Source organism: Teleopsis dalmanni, chromosome 2 (genome assembly GCF_002237135.1).
Source record: "Teleopsis dalmanni isolate 2A chromosome 2, ASM223713v2, whole genome shotgun sequence".
In the NCBI taxonomy this organism is placed as follows: Eukaryota; Metazoa; Arthropoda; class Insecta; order Diptera; family Diopsidae; genus Teleopsis; species Teleopsis dalmanni.
The window spans coordinates 208,412,049-208,434,917 of record NC_051847.1 but is presented as its reverse complement, the minus strand read 5'-3'; the positions used below and the strand labels follow the sequence as shown (position 1 = coordinate 208,434,917).

Sequence of the window (22,869 nt, the reverse complement as noted above, 5' to 3'; positions counted from 1 at the left end):
ATTGTTAATTGTATTAATTGTAAATTAAATTTTAAGTTCTTATATCAGTTAATATTTTCAATAAGAATTAAAAAATTTTTAATAAGATGAAAAGTATTTTTATTTAATATTAAACGAATATATGTTATGATAAACTTAAATTAAAAAGAAAATAAATGGGTTTAACAAAATCGCATGGAATAAAAAATAGAAAATAAAAAATTCATATAAAAAATCTATAAAAAGATTAAAACCAATTTAATGTTTACGTTTTTTTTTTTATTTTTATTATTTTTATTTTTTTTTAATTTTTTTTTTTATTTTTTTTTACGAGTACTTCTGACAAATAAAGATATTTATTAGCTCGCCTAGTAGAAGCATACACATTGATTGCGTGAAACGTTTAATTGAAATTCTTTTTAAATTAATTTTTAAAATATAAATTAATTTTAAAATTTTATAGCACAATAATTATTCGAAATAGTTAATATTTAAAACATTAATGTTATGAATTAAAAAAGTATTATAAAAATCGTTTAGTTTGCAATACGTCACAATACTCGTGATTTCATTAGTCTCTGCTATCAAAACATTTTAAATAAAAATAAAATATAAATAAAAAATATTTTTAACAACTTAATAGGAAAATTAATATAAATAAATACTTTAACTGAAATGACTAAAAAAAAATATTTATAAAATAAAATCAAATATTACTAATATATTTTAATTAATAAATATAAATTAATAAAATTAATTATTATTATTAAAATAATTAAACAAAAATATAATTTAAATTAAAAAACAAAATATTGAAAATAAAAAGCATTAAAATAAAAAATCTACATATTATAGACAAATATTTTAGAAGTATAAAAATTGTGTTTGATTATAGAATAATAGCATATAGTGCATAAAAAAATTATAAAAAAAATTATTAAAATTTATTTCAGTACAGTTTATATCGATAAGGGATAAATAAGTAAATTGTCTATATTAATAAGTTTAATATATTATCAATTTTGAATATAAACAATAAAATTATTACAATTTTAAATTATAGTAATAGGTAGTGTATAGTATAATAGGTAGCAATAGTATACAGTATTTGGATGGGGTATATAGTAGGTATTTTATTTTAGTTACTAGTACATAGTAGTTGATTAAAGATGTGATTATTGGTTATAATTTATAGATAGATAGATATTAATATAGTTAGAATATCAATAATAAATATTTTTCTTTAATAGTAGAAGTTAATAAATAGTTGAATTAAATTTAATTATAAAAGTAAAATAGTATATAGGTGACCATTTATTCAACTTAATAGCAGTTAGTAAGTAAATGGTAAGCAATCAGTTTAGATAAATTAATAGAGTATAGGATAAGATACTATGAGTAATATATAAAGAATAACAAGAGATAGGATAATAACTTAATTAATTTAAATTAATAGTAGAAATATATTAATAGTTGAATATAATTTAATAGTAAGAGATAGATAGTATTTAGGTTGTAGTTAATATAAATTAATAGTAGTCAATAATTAGTTTGTAGAAAGCAGTAACTAACTATAGAAAGTTAGCAGCTAAATTATTTTAATTTAATAGTTAAAGCTAGAAATTAGTTAAAATTTAATAATAGCAGACAGGTAGTACATAGGTAATAAGTAATAAAACTTAATAATCGTAGTTATTAGATACAGAATGGTAAAATTTATAATTTATTATTAAGATATAGTGTAATATACTAATTCCTAGTAACTTCCATAATAATAATAAAATTTAAGATATATAGTTAGAATGCATATAGTATTAGGAAATAGTTGATAGTATTAGAATAATTAATTAAGAAAATAATATTTGATATGTAATATCTTTTTATATTTTAAACATATTTTGCACTACATCTAACTATGGAATTGGAACTTAGCAATTAAAATAAAATACGGGTATTGTTTCTTTAAAATTTCCTTGGTCTGTCGAACAAATTCATTTAAAATCATTAACATAAATGTTTAAATCACTCTTGTATTAGTATATTATAATATTAATTAAATTAATTTTAAATTAAATTTTGTTAATTTAAAGTAGATATTTTAAACGAACCTATGAGTTTTTTTATAATTGGTGTAAAGAATTTGTCATCGCAATGTTCTTCATTACATTATTTTAGGCAAGTGATTTAGCATAGATAAGAACTCTATAGGAATTATTTACAGCCCTTCTCGGTCAATCAGTTATATATACGTAACTAATGAATATGTATTAAAACAGATACACTTAGAGAAGACCTCCATTTAGCTACCACAGACAAAAGTATTGTTTGTTATATTATTAACAAAGCTTTAATTAAATAGGTTTATGTATAAACCTTCTAACATATAAAAAAGTGGTATTTAAACAATATTTATAAGACAAATTTTGAGATCGCTACCAAATAGTCTCAGCGATCTTATAAGCATAATCGCAAAGCATAATTTTCTTAAGAAAAATTTTAATTATATATAAACTACACAGAGTTTATTAGCAAGCAGATAAATTAGACAATATAGATAAATATATTTATATCATACTAAAAGAATGTACTTATTATAACTTCTTAATAATATGTAGTGCAAAATAATTTAACAATTAAAGATATAATATTTATGGAATAGAAAAAGCAGTAACAAATTAAATTTATTTACAGATAGATAAGGAATAAAAAAACTTATATATAGATAATTTAAATAATATTTATAGTAGATTTATAGTAGAACATATAGCATATAGGATTTGTATGTATAATAAGCAATAAGAAGTGGTTTCAGTGCAATTTGTAAATAATTTAATATAGTGCAGTATAATTTATACATAATAAGTATATAAAGCCAATTATTTAAGTGCATAAAAGATCATTTCTATAATTAGTTAAAAAACAATTAATAATTTAAATAAAAATTTAATATAATACAACAAATAATTTATAAAAAATAATAACTAAAAAAAACTAAACTTAATAAATTAATATACATAAAGAAATGTATAAATATAAATAAATAAATAATTTTAAGCAAAGATCGTTTTATTTACTTCATATTAAATTGAAAATTTTCTTAAAAATTAATGTTGTTATTTGTAATAAACGCTTATTATATGAAAATCTGCAAACTACTTTGTTTCGCTTTACTCAAACAACAGTCTCGCCATAGACCTTCTCCAAAATATCATAGAATTTGGCAGATGTTTTGTAGGCAAACCGTAACAGTCACATCCAAAATATTAATATAATACAAGCAGCTATTAAGACAAGAACGGAGTCCTTGCAGCTTGCGTTATCCCATCCGCATTCTAAATCAGCTTTCAGAGCCTAAAACGAATGATAACATATTCATTTAGAATAATTCAGTATTATATTCAAAATAAAGTTGAACATTTATAACACCCTACCTCCAATAATTGTAAACCACCTTTATTATCACAACGCGTTTCACGTAAGTCATCATCATGATCATCACAATTATGACGCCCATAAACCTGGCATGGTGAATTCATAAATGTTCTAAATACAGTATCGGTCCAAGTTTGAGATGAGCATATATATTGACGACGTTTACGCTGCCAGAATTCGACCCAACTAAAATTAAGGTTATAAATAGACGAAATTTGTAAAACTAAATCGAACCAGATTCACCCACCCTAAGTCACAATCACAATTTAAATCGGTATTTGACATTTTCAGATCTGTTAGGAAAACACTATTTGGTAAATATGGTACACGTCCAGTATTGGGATTTGGTATTTTCTTCAGCATACGATTATTATAACGGATGTCCAATGAAATATTACGCACACGTCCCAAATTCTTGAAGAAATTATTAGGCAAAGCTTGCAAGGATGTATTAAATAATTGCATATATAAATATGGTGAACGCATGCCCTGTATTTCAGATATAACATTAGTATTATTTCACGGCTAATTTAAAAACGTTCATTAATACTTATACCTTCAATATACGTTCATTGAGACTACTGAATTGTGGTCCACTAAATGTGATATTAGTTAACTTTGATGGCAAGTGACCTTCCATTTCTCTGGTTAAATCGGTAGGCATGCCCATTTGTACGCTTTGCATTTCTTGTGTGTTTCCAGAGCCTTTCTTGATAATTCGTGTGAATGGTTGTGGTGCTTCGATCCATAATTGTCTTATGTTGTAATGATGACGCAATAGTTGTGGTATATTAAAGTGCTCCAAGTGTGAATATGCGGTTAATTTAAGTGAACGTAAATGTGGCAACGAATCAAGACATCCATATTCAAAGTAATGTAGACGGAAATTAGATATATCCAACATTTCTAAATCTTCATTTACACCATCAAAACTATTATTGTTAAGTGATGTTATGGGATTACCGGAGAGCATCAATTTTCTGTGTTGTTCATCAATTATAAATTCAAAATGAATAGTTAATTTTATCAGACGTGTATATTTATCAAAATTATTATTCAAAATTTGCTATATTTCTGTCTTTCGAATGATTAGCTTGTACGGAGCTGAGTCCAACTTAATCTAGACCCACTGCTATATTAACCAGTGGCAATAAAGATAGTCACATGACTGTTCCTACACATGAAGGGTTTTAGAGAAATGAACAAGCTGATAAAACGTCAGAAAAGGAGCATCTATGGTACTGATATTGCAGTATATGTAAAAGAGTAAGGTATGGAGTTCTAATGTACAAAAAACAAAAGAAGGAGAAAGTGGAAGAAGACAGATCTTCTAGGTTTAAAGCATTCTAAATTATTATTAGATATATCTTAAGCTTAACCAAGAATAGATTAAGAGTAATGACCGAGCTATGGCCTCATTACTATATAGACTCAACAGACATGTCTCCAGAGCACATCCAAGGGAAATGTGATAGAATCATACATAAAAGATAAAACCACCTAGGGTCGTATCTTATACCAGGAAAAAAATTAGCAATGCAAAGTCCCGTCGATTTTAATTTATCTCTGAAACTGGATAAGATTTCAAAGAAAAAAATTATACTACCAGAGGGTGATACAATATTTTTACCAGTCGCAACACTTTATTAACCTGATATTCACATTACATTATATTAGTCTTTGTCTAAATCTCAGTGGTTTTTGGTACAAAAGATCTATGCTTTGCATTTAAAGTATCTGTCCCTAGTTTACTATTTATAAATCTGTTATTTCACGTAAAATATCGAATGCGAATAAGTCACTCATTACAATCATGTTAGGAGTGCTAGGTGTCAATAGTTTATTAAAAAAAATAAGACAATTATAAAACTTCTACAATGAGAACCTTTCTCGTAATTATATCGTTTCTTCTAATTATATCATCATATATATATTAGAATCATATGTATGTATGACTGTGAATTTAAAAATGAAAATATGATGAACAGTATCACTCAGAAAAGTACAGGAAAAAATAGTTCAATATATAATACAATAAAAGATTGAATCTGTGCTAAAGTAAATCTTGCGTACTCTAATAACATCTTTAGAACATACTTTCTACTATATTTTTCTCATAGGAACTTAATTTAATTAACTAATTTAATTTGGATTCTCAAATATATTATTATATAACTTTAAATATGAAAAACCATCAAGTTTTTTATATTATCCTACCTTAAATGTGGTAAAGATTGCGTCATAAGTGGCACATTTGTTAAATCGTTATTCGATAGATCCAACATACGTAAATTACTCATATTATGTGCAAGTTCTTGTGGTATCGAAGGAAGTTCATTATATCCCAACCGGAATTCACGCAAATATTTCAAACGTATTTCAGGTACTGTACTTAATGAAACATTTTCCAAACCTAATTTTATCAAAGAATTTTCTAAGCCCATAAAAGATTTATCCATTACTTTAAGATCTCGATTATGTGAAAGATCGAGCACTGCTAATTTGGGCATGGTAGCAAAAACGGCATCATCAATACGTAACAAATAGTTGTAGGATATATCCAAATAGCGTAGGGACTAAAAATAATATAATATATTCAGAATATTATCTCTTTAATATGTAAATTATTTAAAAGAACTTACTCTGAACTTATTAGATAAATCCATGCTGTGTATAGTTGAGATGAAATTATTTGATAAATGCAATTCACATAAGGTAAGCGCTGCCAAACTGGATAGAGATGATGATGGTATCTTCAACAGCATATTATGCGAAACGTCCATTCTGTTGATATAATTAAAGATTATATTCCATTTTAAAATTAATCCTAAATTTGTTTAATTATTTACTTTTCCATGCCACCATTATAGAATAAATTATCAGGTAGACCACGTAAGTGGTTATGGGATAAATCGATTACACGTAATCCTTGTACGGGCTTAAAAATATCTTGTGGTATGTCGGTTAAATAGTTGTGTGACAGGTAAACTAACTGCAATATTATATGTAAAATGAAATTTTATAAAGTTATTACGATTTTTTTCAATTTTATTATATTATATTTTATAAATAATAATTAATTTTCAATCGAACTTAAAAAAATATCATACGACAAGTTCATTATAATAAATAATAATAATAACATTAATCTGTAAATATTAATAAACTATTGATATATTTTCTTATGCAATTTGTGTATAATATTACTCACTTGTAATTGTTTTGTGTTTTTAAACGCATCGAAATCCAATTCACGAATTATATTATATGATATATCTAGCCATTGCAGGTGTGGCATATTACCGAAAACATCGCGTGTCGCATTCTAGAAATTATATCATTGTTATCTTTCATTTTTAACAACAATAAATTCTTGGTTTACCATTAACGAATTATAGCCCATGTGCAAATGCGTCAGTGATATTTCTGCAGGCCTAAAATATCCTGGATGTATGATCGATATGTTATTGTGTGATAGATCCAATATCTTGATATTTGAATGGTACATCGAGCCTGTAATTTTTTAGAGTTATTATATTATAAGATTAATTATTTGAAATAAAATTTTATCTTAAATTTTATTGAAATAATTATTTGAAAGAGTTCTATCTTTGAAACGATATACGAATCAACCTTCTGATTTATGCTTAATTCACAATCCTTTTAATAGGTCTACTTAGAACAACTGTATAATAACTGTATAATAAAACTGAAAAACTTACCATGATCATTTCTTCCAGACCATGAAGAATTATACATAAGCATTTTAATTTCATTATGACTGACATTTACGTTGAGATTTGAAAGTGTGCCGACCTTAAAATGGATAATCATATTAATTAATACATAAGAAGTATATAAACAGGCATTTGATAATTGGTATTATTTTTATTGAAATTTGGACTTATGCAGCTAATTTTTAATAAAATTTTACCTGATCAAAATAGTCAAAATTAAAATTTGGAAGCTTATTGAATGCCAAGTCCAGAATCTCCAATTTAGGCAAATTCTGTAAAAATATATAATAAGATATATAAATAATTAATTATAAATATAATAGTAAACAGTATAGTATGCAATTAGATTAAAGGGCCTAAGTGTGATACCATATAAAACTAAAAGAGTTTAAAATAATTTAAAAAGCTCTTGGAGATTTTTTTGAAGAGAATTCAAACCCTGTTCTTTAGCGTATTTCTTCTCTCAAAGTAGATATTAAGTAATTTTTTTTCGTACTCTTCAAGGCAAAAAGGTATGATTCAATGTTGTAGACCAGAGCTGTCTAAAATACGGCCCACGGATAATGTTTGTGTGACCCGCGACATGTTTTTAATCTACTATAATTACACAAATTTTCTCTTGGTGTACTGGTAAAACTATGTTATATTATTTTTATGGTATGCCAAATAAATAAATTTAAATTAATAAATTAATAAAACTAAATTTAACATCATAACTTTATTTTTATTTTTGTCGAAAACAACTATGAACGTATGTATTTGTTTCTGTAGCCCTTCAATCTGCACATTGATTTATATTGACCCGCGATCGCATCTGGTCTGGACGGGCCCAGTCTGCGAACCCACTATAAAGGTAATATATTGGACTATTGTTGACTATTTGCAATAAATTATAAAATATTTTTCAAAAATTTTATAATATATAGTTCTTATAATTTTTATAATTTTTTTATGGCTCATATTCGTATTGTTTGAAAAGTTTCAATTATTCGAATACGAATAGCAATTCAAATAGTTACCTAAGTTATGGATTATCCAATAAATATTCAATTTTTTGAATTAAAAATAAGAATTGTTTGAAAAACTGTTTTAAAAAATTTTGGAAATTAAATATTAATTTTAAAATAAATAATAATAAAAAATAAATTGTTGGATAATGAAGCAGAAATCAAAAAAAAAAACATATAGAAGAAAAAATTGATTAATACTGGATCCACACAAAAATTTTATTTATCATTTTAGCTGTCATTTTGGTCAAGTATAGTATAAAAATTGTTTATACTGAATTCACACAAGAATTCTGTTTGTAATTTCAGCTGTCAAAAATTTTCATATTGCATTGAAAGCAAAAACAATTGACAAATAAAATTACCTACAAAATTCTCATGTGAATTCAGTATTAAAATATTTCTATTTGTATTAAATTTTTCAAGATTGAATACATTCCTGTGCATTATGTGCGGGTATGTAACTGCATCTTGTGCATCATATTGCGCTTATTGTTTTTACTTTAACCAAAATTTACCAAAAATCCATCATCTGTTTTACATATGTTACATATGTTGAACCATCCTTAGTAAATCAACAGAAATACTTTTGTGACGTCATAAGGCGCAAACTAATTTGACAGCTGTTGTTGTAATTCTATGTTCAGACTCTTGTAAATATCTCGGAAAATATGCAAGAATACACATAAACACATAAAAATGTCGAAGTATTGAATATAAAAAAATATTTATTAAATTTTTCTTTAGTTTCGTATCTGCGGTACTTGCATGTCAATCTGGTTTTAGTTTATTGCCAGCAGGGGGCGTTTTAAATATGTAGAGAAAATATGACATTTAATTTATTTATATTGAGGAAAGGAGAGAAAATTCTGTCCTATCAGCGATTGTATAAACAAATTGTAAATGTAACTTATATCGAATTTACAAATAACTTAATAATTATTTTAAAAATGAGTGTAAACGAAGTTAGTGAAAATAGAAAATGTAGATTGTGTGGTTTTGTCGATGTGAACAACAAAAATATTTTCACAGGATTTGATGAAGATCTGGTAGCGAAAATACACACAGTTTATCCAATTCTGGTAATATGATTATAATTCTTAATTCAATGCAAGTATTTTAAAATGTTATTTCTTTTAGTTATATCAAAATGATCCCCTGCCACAGAATATTTGCAACAAATGTGTATCCACTGTCAATATGCAATACAACGAAGTAACGCGCATTGTCAGACAACAGAAACTGTGGGCTAACAATGTACGCAAGCAGCAACCGGAGCACAATTTTATTAAAATTGTTAATTTTATTGAGGTAAAACAATAACCGTAACTAATGTAAAACAATAAATTATCGAATACATTAACTTAATAGGATGCTAGCAGCGAATATCAAAAATCCATTAAATTTAATTTTGATGAAAATGTCAGCACTAACCTGCTTAATCGCTTTCTGCTGCTAAATAACGCAATGTCTCCTACACAAAAATGTGATGAGAACAATGATGTACAAAATACTACTACTTGTTCCACGACTGATATAGCAAGCGACATAGATGATAAATATTGCTTAAAAAGCAACAGCGTTCCAACAACTAATAGTGATGATAACATAGCAGAAAATGTAACGCTACCCAGCGAAGTGATTGCATTGCAAAACGTAAAAGCAGTTCTAGACGACAGCGACAGTAAGGAGGATGTTAAAATTCAATTGGCTGCATTAAACGCAAAAAATACTGAAGCAGTGAATCTTACAGAAAATCTCGAAAATAATATAAACGAAAACAATCCTATAGACGAATCACAAACAAATAATGTAGGCGTGATGAATACAGACATTTTGCACACCTTTCCTTGTCAATATTGTTCAGACTCGTTCCAAACAAATGCCGCTTTAGTAATTCATCAACTAAAGCACATGCGCTTAAAATTACCAAAAATATTTATGAAAAAAAATTTATCGAAGCCTTTAAGACGTGGAAGACTTGCAAATGGACACAGAAATATACGTTGCGTGAGCTGCTGGCAGATTTATTCAGATAAGAGGGCTATATTGAATCACTGGGGGGCAAATGAATGTGAGTTTTATTGTGCAATATGTGGAAAAGAATTTATTGATAAACCGATCATATTAAAACAACATTTGCTGGAAGAGCACGGAATTAGTTATCATTCTTTGCAACAACAACGGGAAATAATGAAAAAATTACGAAGCGGTTGCGATTATAATTCACTGAAGACTCAAACTAAATCTAAGGTCAGTTAATATTTATTTATGATTTAACTCACATACTGTGTGAAATTGCTTTTATATATTTATTTCGAAGATATATTTTTAGTAACTTTTTTAAAAAGTTAGCGTTATATTTATAGTTAACTTTTTAAGACTGTTATTTTTGTTGAAACCCGCTGAGACCTGCGAGGTAGTTTCTTTGGGAGGTGTTAAAGGGCACATGGTCATCGCTTGCGATCCAACCGTTCTTCACACTTTTAACCCATTAGTAACCCATTGTGACTTACATTATTTGTTTTATCTATTTTAGCTTATAAAATTATTACTTGAAATTGATTATTTATAACTGAAATAATATGAATGCATATACTAATAGCAATAAATATTATGCACTAACTAACAATAATATAAAAAATTCATAAGAATGAAGACGTGAATGGTGCATCTAAAGAAAGCAAAACGGTTCTTGACATATTATGACACATATATCATTATTTAGAAGCAAATATGACTAAGCTGATAAGTACATGACTCGACTTGGCATGAAAGAATGACTGATACAATTAATATCATAAAAAATGAATACAAAAAATAACAATGAAACTCATATGCATGTTAAATTATGCTACACAAATGTAGTTCCCGTCTCCACATATTCTTTTGATATAATTGTATAATCAAAAACAAATTTATTTCAATTAAATATACACAAAAACTCGAGAGCCGTTAATAAATCAGGGCTTATTTAAAAAGATAAGCAAATAAATCTACACATTAGAAATTATAGAGAATAAATTAATAACGGTTGATTAAAGAAGAATAATGCAAATTGTTCCATAAAAAATTACAGACTTTATTGGTATTTTCACAATCAAACATCATCTTGAGTGTGCGTGCATACATATTGTCTTAGAGCCACTCATCGAGTTCGACGATCATGTGCCATTCGGCACTTTAAAAAGAGACCACACAAGCAGATCCTTAGTAGCTACAACTACAACTTAACACTTTAACCGTTGAAGAGGGAAATAAAGACATGGGAATCCGAGCTATTATATAGCAAATCTATTTTTACAGTTAATTAAGATGATATAAAGCAAAAATATTTATAAGCATATAGGACAACGTGAACTAGAATACGAGATATTATTATTAACATAGTCTAAATGCTATATAGATATATGCTCGTATATATATATAAATTTAGTTATTTCTTATTCATATCAAATAGGCTCTTTAATCACTAAAACGATATGTGTGATATTTAAGGTACACAATCATTACATAAAGGGGCCCAATATAGGCTATAACATTCTTACTTAGAGTCAACATTTAATAATTTCCTTTCCGCTATATAAACACCGAGTTGATATTAATACTATATAATCTCCACATAAAGGCACAAAAGATAACATACATCATTTTATTAAAATGTTAAAGGTTGTTATTGGCGTCAATTTTTACTTAGATAAGAACTTCCGTATAGAAATTTATAGTTTGAAAGATCAAGTACTATTTTCTTGAGTATCTTTAAAATGTTAGAAACTTATTAATATATAACTTCTAAAACTAGAACTAAGTTTTCTATTTTTATTATACAAACTGTTTTTTTGCACATCATATTAATTAATTAAATATTTCCTTTACAAATTAAACATAAACTGATGTATTTATACATAAATTGATTTAAGTACATAATTGTATTAATTAATAATTGTAATTATTAATTATCGTAAATGTAATTGTAATAATTCATTTATTTCAGTTTTTAATTCGTATATTTTTCTTATTTTTTAGAGATCGAAAAAGGCAGACACAAAAAATTTTATAAGTGTATCAAATTGCAGTGAAGGCAGTGAATTACCTATAAAAATATTAATTGCGAGAGCTGAAGCAGTAAAACCAGAATTTTTAGAAAATAGTGACGGTCGAGTTTTATGTGAGATTTGCTTACATCCATTTAAGTCTCTGAAAGGGCGAAATTCCCACATGAAGGTACATAAACGACGAAAAGATCTAGAAAACAACGTTGAAGTAAGTGAAAAACGCCAAACTGAAAGTGTTACTGATATACCCGATAAAGATGATCAACCCAACAAAAAACTGAAAAGTTCAAATATTGATACAAATTTAAGTGAAGTGAAGAATATTACAATCAATGAAGAAAACAAGAATACCTCCAACGAAATGGAAAATCCTCCCGTCAATATAAATAGTGAAAATACAAAAATTAGTTTACCTATAGATACAGTAAATTCAGACGTTAATGAAAGTGATAGTATAAAAGAATGTAAAACTGTTATTAAGACAGAGTCTGAAACTAATATTAAGGAAACTAATATTAAGGATATAAGTAACAAAATAGAGGAAAAAGTTTCAGTAATTGTTAATATACCTAAAAATGTAAATGAAGATAAAGAAAAAATTACAACCACAAAACCGATCAGTTGTAGTCCAATAGCTGCCAGCACTTCTCCCGTGAAAGAGCAAACATCTCCCATAAAAGAGCAAGCATGCAATGAAATAACACGTGTAAATTTTATAAATCCCAAGCCACCGCCAACCAACCCAACACCGAAAATCCCCACTGATAACTTTACTCAAAACCAATTCAGAATATCTCACAAACCCTCTGAGACTCGCACTGAAATTCGAACTGAAAGTCTCAATAATAATCGTTTTCCACACACTAATATAAGTCCAACCTTAAATACCCATTCATCGATTCATAATATAAATTTCATTTCTCCTAATGATCTCCCTACTATAACTAACAACAATCAACTGTACAATTTGTTGATGAATAATAATGAGTTTTCTGCAAGAATTCCTGAATCCAACACAACTTACAACAATATTCTGTACGGTTCATTAGTGCATAATGCTGCAAACTACGGCCATGTCAATGATTATACGAACATTGCTCACACTATTCCAAGCAATTCACTAGGAAATAATCATTTAAATTATGGTTGCCCAAATATGTTGCCCACCGCTACTAATCATGGTATTCCTTACCAACAGATGGTGAATAGTAACATGAATTTCGCCACAACCAATGATATGCCAAGAATTATTCAAAACAATCATCCCACCAATTCACTAATCTATAATCCAAATACCCATAATATTAATAATTATGCTGGCAATTTGCCGTGTAGTGCAATACCGAATACCCATGCAAACTATCCCATCAACAATAACATGGGCGTATGTGCAACAAATTCGCAAATCCAAAGACCAATAACCACAAAAAAGTGTGGTATACGTACAAAATATGTGGAACCACGAGATAAGAGTAGATTCCCAAAACCAGGCGAAACATATCACGATAATGGTCAAAAGTTTTCCCTACAACAATATAAACAACAATATAAGCAACAATAACAACTACAAAATTCCTCCTTCACAAATATTGTCATTTCACCTCCAGTTTTGGATCAAAAAGACATTAAAAAAAACTAGATGTATAAAAAGTTAGTAATAAGTATAAATGTTTTTTATGTGATATTTAGTGTATAAAATAATTGAATTAATTTTTTTATATTCAAATAGTAAAGATTTCATTCGACAATTATAATAGAAAATTTGTTAGAATATACACATACATGTGCACTATTATATATAAGATTATTTCCACATACATATTAAATTTTGTATTTATAAGCAAATATTGAATTGAGTAAAAAGTTATGTTCTTTAAGTTATTTTTATATCTTTTTTAAAGTTTTCATTTTTATATTACTATATATATTAAGATCTGTATAAACTAAAACATTTTCTATAATTATTTTTAATTAAAATTATTATGGGCCTGTATATTATGAATGTACAAATAAATTCTTATAAATGTTAAGCCTCCTCTCTTATGTTCCTCATCAATACAAATAGAAAAGTTCAAAGAATTAAGTTTAATTATTAGAATCTAAATTAGTTATAGTAAGATCAAAGAAAAGTCAAATGAACTGCATTTAAGTAACTACTGATTAATAAGAATATATTGGTTGACATAGCTAACCTATGCTGTAGTGTTTTAGAAATTTTTTAAGATTATTTTTCGTATTTAAAGTATTTTGGCTAAATACAATTTCAAACGATCATCTATGGTCTCTAACTTAGCAAACACCTATGAGAAACGAAATTAAAAAGCGTAAATGGGAATGGCTCGGTCACACTTTGCGTAGACCGACTGGTGACACCACAAAAATGGCGACTGAGTGGAACCCAATGGGTAGCAAAAGAAGGGCAGACCTGCTCACACCTGGAGTAGACAAACCGACACGAAAATGTCACACATGCGGAAAGGCTGGGGAGAGTTAAAACTATTGACCACCAATCGTACCGAATGGGAATTATTTGTTGCGGCCCTATGCACCTCCTAGGAGTTAAAGGATTAAATATATATATATATATTTTTTGTAGTATTTTTTGGTACCTTTAATAGTAACTAATTGAATTCCAGCAAATTAGGCCGAAGTTTAAACAAACAAAAAAGATGATGATGGAAAAGATTACAAAGAATATGAAAAGAGAAAGAAATAAACAACTTATGATCAGAACATGATCTTAGTGTTGTTTTCGTACTTCTCTAATCTATATAGTATTCGTTCAAATTCTTCGTAATTACTTTACAGTATCTTTTCAATGTGTATTTCAAACTTCGTCTTTCTAAGGTTACTATTAATATTCGTCTATTTTTTATTTGCACTTGTTCAATCTAAAAAGAAACATCTTCATACTCTTACAGACAGAAGCAGTATTAGAAGACGAAGCTAACAGAAAATATCTCTTCTTCATATGCTTTGCAGTATACATTGGTAGTAAACTCTTAAATAAGTACTGCAATGTTACTTAGAAGATTAATGATTCTAAACGAACTGGTTTAATTAATCTGAGAATACACTAATTTGTCATATTATCATAATGCAATGAAAACAGTGGCGTATAGAGAGACTTATTTAAGAGAGTTTAGTGAAAACTTCACTAACCACTAAACGTCTTCAAAAACACACTTTGTAAACACTATGTCATCTAATGAAAAACTTAAAGCTTTGGGCAAAGATAATTAGAGCTTGAACAGATAACCGTTTTGAAAATAAAATCATTAAATAAAAATCTTAACTACCTCTCTAGGACGGTCACTGTATGGATTATGTTCAAACGCTAGAAATTCTTATTATATATGATTATACATATGTGTAGGTATATCCTTATTTATTTAGGATATACTATTAGATCAGTACTGTGCCTTGTCAGTAAATAAATATCTATACATTCTGTTATTATAGTATATATACTCATAAAGAAGGGTTGCAAATAATATATGATGTATACATACCTGAAAAGATTCCTCAGCCAGATTGTTGAGTTTATTTCCTCGTAAACTCAAATGTTCTAATTCATCTAAATTCATGAAAGCTCTTCGCTCTACTCTATCAATCTTATTATCATCCAAATGCAATTTACGCAAAGCCTTTTTAAAAATAAAAGTACCATTATAGTTATTATATGGATCATAAGAAATATCTCTTAATTTTACCTCCAAGTCAAAGAATGTGTGTTGAGATACTTGCGTCATGTGATTAAAGCGAAACGATATTTCCTCCAATTTAGAATGTATATCCCCCTTAAAAAATCAGGAAAAAAAAATTCAAGAATATAAAAGCAAAAAATTAAGAATAGATTATAGAATTTATATAAAGTACAGTGAAAGATCTCTTAAGTGAAGACTTAGACGGACTTAAGAGCATTATTTCTTTAAGAATAAGTAAGAAAGCTAAAAATTAAAACTGGGGACTGAAAAACTTTCCCGTTTAAGAGAGATATCCGTTTAACACAGCTTTCACTATAATAACTATAATAAATCATATTATTCATCTTCCCAATCTTACCTGGAATGTACCTTTTAACACTTGTTCAATGCGATTATCATGCAATTCCAGTAAACGTAAATTTTTTAGAAAATGAAAGCTTGTATCGCTCATACTTTGTATTTTATTGTTACTGAAATCCAGTTCTTGTAAAGAAGTTAGATGACGCATGGGCTCAGCTGGCAAGGCAGTACCAGAAAAACCATGTGATATTTTCAGTGATATCAAAGAATGACCAATCTAGATAAAGTTAAGAGAATATTTAATTAAACAAAAAAAAAATACAATTGTTGAAATTTTATTTCAAAAAAAGTAGTCACCTCTACGAATGCATCATTTTCAATCGATTGTATACCATTCTCGCTAAAATCCAAACGCTTCAAACCTCGCACATGTTTAAAGGCATGCGATTGTATATTCGAAAGGCTAGCCCGTGTTATTTGCAAATCTTCCAATTCTACACCGAAATCCTTAAAATCTTCTGGTCCAATAGATGTTGGCCCCATACGTGATATGGACAAAGAGCGCATGTTCCTCATTCTGGTCATACTTTTTGCAAATAAATAAAAATCGTTTGTGATGCACGAAGCAACAATTGTTCAACTTACTTGCGCAGCGTTTGCAGATTGGTTGGGTCATTCATATCGCCACTTAAATCCAATTTAAGTAGCGTGTATTGCATCGCATTAAATTGCTCCATGGGCTGTTTGATTTTGATTTTATTATCACGCATGCTTATTACTCTAATAAATGAACGGAATAAAAACAAGGTACGATTACAGAAATCGATTATTCGCTTTAAGAACTACATTAATTAACCATGTCAATAATTTCCCTTAATTTAAATCGTATATTTTTTGGTTAACGATACCACCGAATGAGAACGTACACTTACCCCACATACGGAAACCATATCGGTGCACCCATATCAAGCTTACATACTAGTTTATTCACACTTTCAACAGTTTCGCAGTTGTCTCTGACAGTGTTCGCTGTGGTGGCACAATCGGATTAAAACTGTGTACACTAAATTTGGAACGGCGCCTTGTTTTTTTGTGTTTTCTTAAATCTTGCTAACCCCAATTTCCCCAATTTCCCCAATTTGTAATTAAAACTTATTTAGCTCCAAAGACCGGCTAAATTTAAAGAAAATGTCACTTAAATTAGGCACTCACCTTAAGACATCAAATTTATTGAAGAGCTTGTGATCGATGTGTGTCAAATTATTGCCAGATAGGTCCAGGATTTGCAAGCTATTAACCAAACTGTCAAAAGCCACCGGTGATATATTTGTTAGACCACAGTAACGCATGTAAATCTCACGTATTTTGGCCGCTTTAAAAGCATCTTCCTATATACAATATTAAAAAAAACATGTTACAGTTAAAAATGTTGGTCGCAGTTCATACCTATAAGATTTATTGTTTTATAATATACATAATCTATTTGATGAGCTTACTCTTCAGCATTTAGTTCTCTGAACTTATAATGTTATATATTGTAGTGTTTGAATTATATTCTTACCCTTAACGTATGTATTGGATTTCCATCGAAGAACGTTCTATTCACCACATCAAAGTTTTTGAACGAATTTGGTGGCAACATATCAATATGATTATATTCCAAATGTAAATTGTCCAAATTTAACTTTGTGGAGGATTTAATATCATAGGTTTCATTACCACTTAGGGACCATATAACATTGTGTGATATATCTAAAGTACGCAAACTTTTCAAAGGTCCCAATGCATCGTACGGTATCTCCGATAATATATTATCAGTTAATAAGAGTTTTGTCAATCTTGGCATACCATCCACAAAGACATTAGGATCAATTTCAAATAGATTGTTGCCACTCAAATCTAATATCTCCAAAATCAACAGTCCAGAGAAACTATGCGATTGTAATGTTGATATACAATTATCACGTAATATTAATGTCTGCAGTGAGTCTTCTAAACCTCGGAAGGAATCGTGTTGCACATGTGTTATATGATTATAACCTAAATCCAAGTGGCGTAACTTTTGCAAATGTCGAAATGCTTTAGATGGTATTTCCACTAAATCATTTTCTGGTAATATAAGCTCCCACAATGAACGTTCCAGTCCCGTAAATGCATCATCAGGTATTTCAGTCAAATGATTGCCAAATATTTTTAAACGATACATTCCTATAAATTACATTTCGGTAATACAAAATTACTATATTTATTATGAATTAATTTATATTATATATATAGAATACCTGTTGACTGTAGGAAATACGGTTCAATTTCTCTCAAGCCTGTATTTTCCATGTGTAACATAAAGACCTAAAATCAGTTAATAGAGAATCATTTCGACTTATTGTTTAGTGAGTTTAAATATTACCTTCGATTGGTTAACCATTCTCGGTAATGCTGGGAAAGGAACATTTTTGCAATGCACAATACCTAAATCAGTTGAAGACTTTGAACATGTACATAAAGCATTGAAGGTGCAAGGTGGATAACGCATTTCCTCCATTTCACGATTATATATGGATGCACGTGCCAAAGATAGCCATATCATTATCGCTAGCGTCACTATCAAATAGGCATAGCCGAACTTAAAAAACATTTCCAAACCCTATAATAATATAAATGTATATATTAGTTTCAGTTGTTCTTCTATATTTATACAAAAAAATTATACTAAATATGTGTATATATATTTTAAAATATTGTTATAGATTTCGAAAATATAAATTTTTAGCTTATCTAAAAAAATTTCACTTTGAGAATTTAACAATGTCTTATATATACTTCTCTACATTTAAGTATTTCAAGATTAATATATTCATAGAAAAGACTCTAATTAATAAGAGCGAGATGAGATAGTTCCAATATACTCTTAAAGTATCTTTAAGGTCACATTGCTATTCAATGTCAAGGCACTTCATGTTACTTATTAACATATACTTGTGTAGATTAACTAATGCAAAATCTTTAAAATGCTATAATTTTTCAAAGTGTGCTCTTAACTTATATAAACCTAGATAAGGTATTATAAAGAAATACTTCTGCTGACTAAGCTTCAATAATAAAATATCAAGACAGAAAATCTATATAATTCTACTTACTTCCAAGGCAAGCAATTAATGAAATTAGTTCTACTTAATATTTCTCTTAATTGTGTTATAACCGCAAAATAGTTCAATAGAAACTTTCAGATTGAGACCCAACGTATAATTTATTAATAATTTCAACTCTCAGGATATAGTCATATCCGAGTGAGATACTCAGCTTTTAAAGAAGTATCGAAAAAAAAATGGACATAAAAATTAAGAACTAACTTACTGCTAAAAAATATGTTTTGTAAAATTTATATATTTTATTATAAATAATAAAATCTATTTAATTAAAAAAATGTTACAATATTTTTAGTGTTTAATTAGTGTCAAAAATGTTTTTTTAATTAAGGTTCATGGAAAATTTATATATGTATTATAAAATATTATTGCATTTTATATTATTTTTATTATCAAAAAATATAAAGTTAAATATTATTAAATTATTATAATACAAGATTTTTTTTGCAATACTGTTCAATTAAAATTTTAATTATAGATCTTTTAAAAACCTTATGTTTTATATATTTAGGTAATTATGCCCCATTCTTATAAAAATATAGAAATTATTTAACGTTTTTTTATCATTTTTTAAAATTAATTTTTATAAGTAATTTTTTTTAATTTTGTGTTTTTAATTTTTATTTTATATATAAATGTCATTGCTTTTTATATATTTATCTTTATTTTAATTTTTTTTATTATTTTTTAATGTTTTTAATTTATATTTTTTATATATAAGTATGTATTTTACGTATGCTGATATCTTTTATATATATATATATATAATATATAGAATTATTAATTTACATATTTTTTATATATATAACTAATTTATGGTACACATTTATTTACTTTTTTTCTATTTTAATATATTATTAGATTTATAATAAGTAAATATATTATTTATTGTTATTTTATTTTGTTTTTTTTTTATTTTTTAATACTGTATTAATTATATTATTTAGTTTTTTAAGATCATGTTTTTAATTTATATTTGCTATATTTTCTATATATACAGATAGAATTTGTGCTATATATTCAATTTTGTTTTAGTATATTTTTTATATTTTATTAGATTAATTATATTTTTATTATTTTATTTTATTATTATTTTAATTATTATTTTATTTTTTTTTTTTTTTATTTTATTAGATTCATTATTTTTTTAATGTGTACTTTTTATATTATTTTAATTTTTTGTCATATCAACTTCTTTTTTTTTATATATATATGTATAAATTCTATGCTATAAATTAATTTCTCCTTATTCTATTTTTAATATATATTTAGATTTATATTTATTTTTATTTTATGTTAATTTCATATTTTATACTATTATATTAAATTCTTACTTTATGTTTTTAATATTCAATATTTTAATATTGTTAATATTTTATTAAATTTATATTTATTTCATATTATTTAATTTTATTTTGTGTTAGTTTCTTATTTTATATTTTGCATTGATTTTTTATATTTGTTTTTTTTTTGTTTTTAATTAATATTTGTATAAATAAATATAAAATTTGTGCCATAAATTTATTTATTTTTATTTCATTTTTTTGTTTAATATATTTAGTTACTATTTAATTTGCGATTTTAAACGTATATATCGTATAATGCATTAAAGCATTGTCGACTTGAAAGAAAACTTCAGTCAAAAACCTATGACAATATCTAAAAATGGTCAATCCAAATAGCTTAGCAAGTGATCTAATTACTGATCTAATTACTGATCTAATTACTGATTTAATTACTGATTTTCTTAATAAAGGCACCAAAATTTAAATATTAACACTTAAATGGTTTAGCAAATTTATACTTTTTTGACCAAAAACAATAGGTAACTAGCTTCAGAGAATTTTCTGACTCAAGTTTTCTTAGTATAGACTTTTCTTTCCTTAGACGCCTTGTATCGAGTACATTATTAAAAATAGGACTCTTCAATATGTCTTTTGATTTTTGGACTAAAATATCATCTCATCAATAGTTTTAAATATTATTTAAATATTAATTAATTTTTTAACAATTAAATAATATTTTTTATATTTTTTAATATCTTACAAATTCGACACCTCATAAGGTTTAAGTTTTTTATCGAAGAAAAATTTTTAATTATATTCAACGGAATTACACAAATAATCGCTATGTGAGACTTGAGTGAGACTTATATCCTGTTTGCCGCACCCTTTCATTGCGGTTTAAAGTTTCTACGAATGTGTTTAATATTTTAATATCCTTTGTACTTTACGTTAAGCCCTTGATGCACTTTTAAGGCTTCCACTTATTTACACATTCAGCTGTGAACTTGCGGTGAACGTAAGCCTTAGTAAGAAGTCCTTTGACTTAATTATTTAAAAAAAGTGTTGGATTGCACGATTGCAAAAAAAGATATAGTTTACACAAGTCATTAAATTAAATTTATTTTATAATATATAAACATTTAATTAAAATGGTTTTGACGATAATTATTGTATTATATGCAATATCCATTATATATAAAATATATGTGGTATATATGTGGGGTATATTATATATTGATTTATATATACACACATACAGATTTTTATATAATATCCCTTATATATAATATATGTGACATGTATGTATGGTATATTGTATATTGATTTATATATACACAAAGATTTTTATATATCTTTTATATATAAAATATATGTGGTATGTATGTATGGTATATTGATTGAATGTATATACATACGTACAGATTTTTATATAATATCCGTTATATATAATATATGCAATATGTATATAGTGTATTGTATATTGATTTATATATACATACAATGATTTTTATATATCCGTTATATATAATATGTCATATGTATATATGTATGGTATATTGATTGAATGTATATACATACGTACAGATTTTTATATAATATCCGTTATATATAATATATGCAATATGTATATAGTGTATTGTATATTGATTTATATATACATACATACTGATTTTTATATAATATCCGTTATATATAATATGTGCAATATGTATATAGTGTATTGTATATTTATTTATATATACATACATACAGATTTTTATGCCTTTACACATACATATATTGTTAATTTTTATTTGATTTTCACTTTAAATGTTCTTTTTATAATAAATAAATAAATTTATAAAATTTTTTTGTATAATAATTTCTTTAAATATATGTAAAAAAAGACATCAATAAAATATTTTCAAAATTGCATAATTGAATTAGTTGACAATATTTTTTTTTGTTATATACACACCATTTTTTAAGCTAATTAGTTTTTTTTACACAAGAATTAGCATTTAAATTAAAAAAACTGCAAAGAAATTATTCAGGAAGAAAAAAAACTGTAATTTTTATCCTTTTTTGTATCAATAGATTTTTATTTCTTGCACTGATATATCCACTCTTCGATATAATATCAAATACAAATATCCTCGCTTAGGATCACACACAAATATCCTTTTGCACTAATAAGGATTCAGGGTTTGTAGTTAAAGGACACTTCTCAGTTAAATATTT

The 22,869-nt window shown here is 26.4% G+C and overlaps 3 protein-coding genes across 5 annotated transcripts in view; 1 reads left to right on the top strand and 2 right to left on the bottom strand.

Annotated features, from left to right (window-relative positions):
• Positions 1-22,869, bottom strand: part of LOC119685116 (putative uncharacterized protein DDB_G0286901) — a 236,351-nt gene that overhangs the window by 54,254 nt on the left and 159,228 nt on the right. The window lies entirely within an intron of this gene.
• Positions 3,059-22,646, bottom strand: LOC119685112 (chaoptin). 2 transcript variants are annotated; one of them, XM_038099315.1, is made up of 21 exons: positions 22,607-22,646; positions 18,625-18,861; positions 18,500-18,566; positions 17,779-18,425; positions 17,430-17,605; positions 16,863-16,997; positions 16,575-16,803; positions 16,276-16,494; positions 15,924-16,010; positions 15,723-15,857; positions 7,346-7,420; positions 7,134-7,227; positions 6,794-6,924; positions 6,623-6,736; positions 6,261-6,403; positions 6,054-6,195; positions 5,629-5,987; positions 3,968-4,391; positions 3,659-3,900; positions 3,411-3,597; positions 3,059-3,330 (listed from the first exon to the last, which is right to left on the bottom strand). In XM_038099315.1, exons 1-21 carry the CDS (start codon positions 22,607-22,609, stop codon positions 3,229-3,231), a joined length of 3,948 nt encoding a protein of 1,315 aa, XP_037955243.1. In that variant the 5' UTR covers positions 22,610-22,646; the 3' UTR covers positions 3,059-3,228. The 2 variants fall into 2 exon arrangements, with proteins under 2 accessions (XP_037955243.1, XP_037955244.1); XM_038099316.1 differs by having other exon boundaries at positions 3,229-3,330; positions 16,575-16,794.
• Positions 8,594-13,893, top strand: LOC119685113. Its single transcript, XM_038099318.1, has 4 exons — positions 8,594-9,237; positions 9,296-9,466; positions 9,527-10,408; positions 12,182-13,893. The coding sequence occupies exons 1-4, from the start codon at positions 8,983-8,985 to the stop codon at positions 13,769-13,771; spliced, it is 2,898 nt and encodes a 965-aa protein (XP_037955246.1). The 5' UTR covers positions 8,594-8,982; the 3' UTR covers positions 13,772-13,893.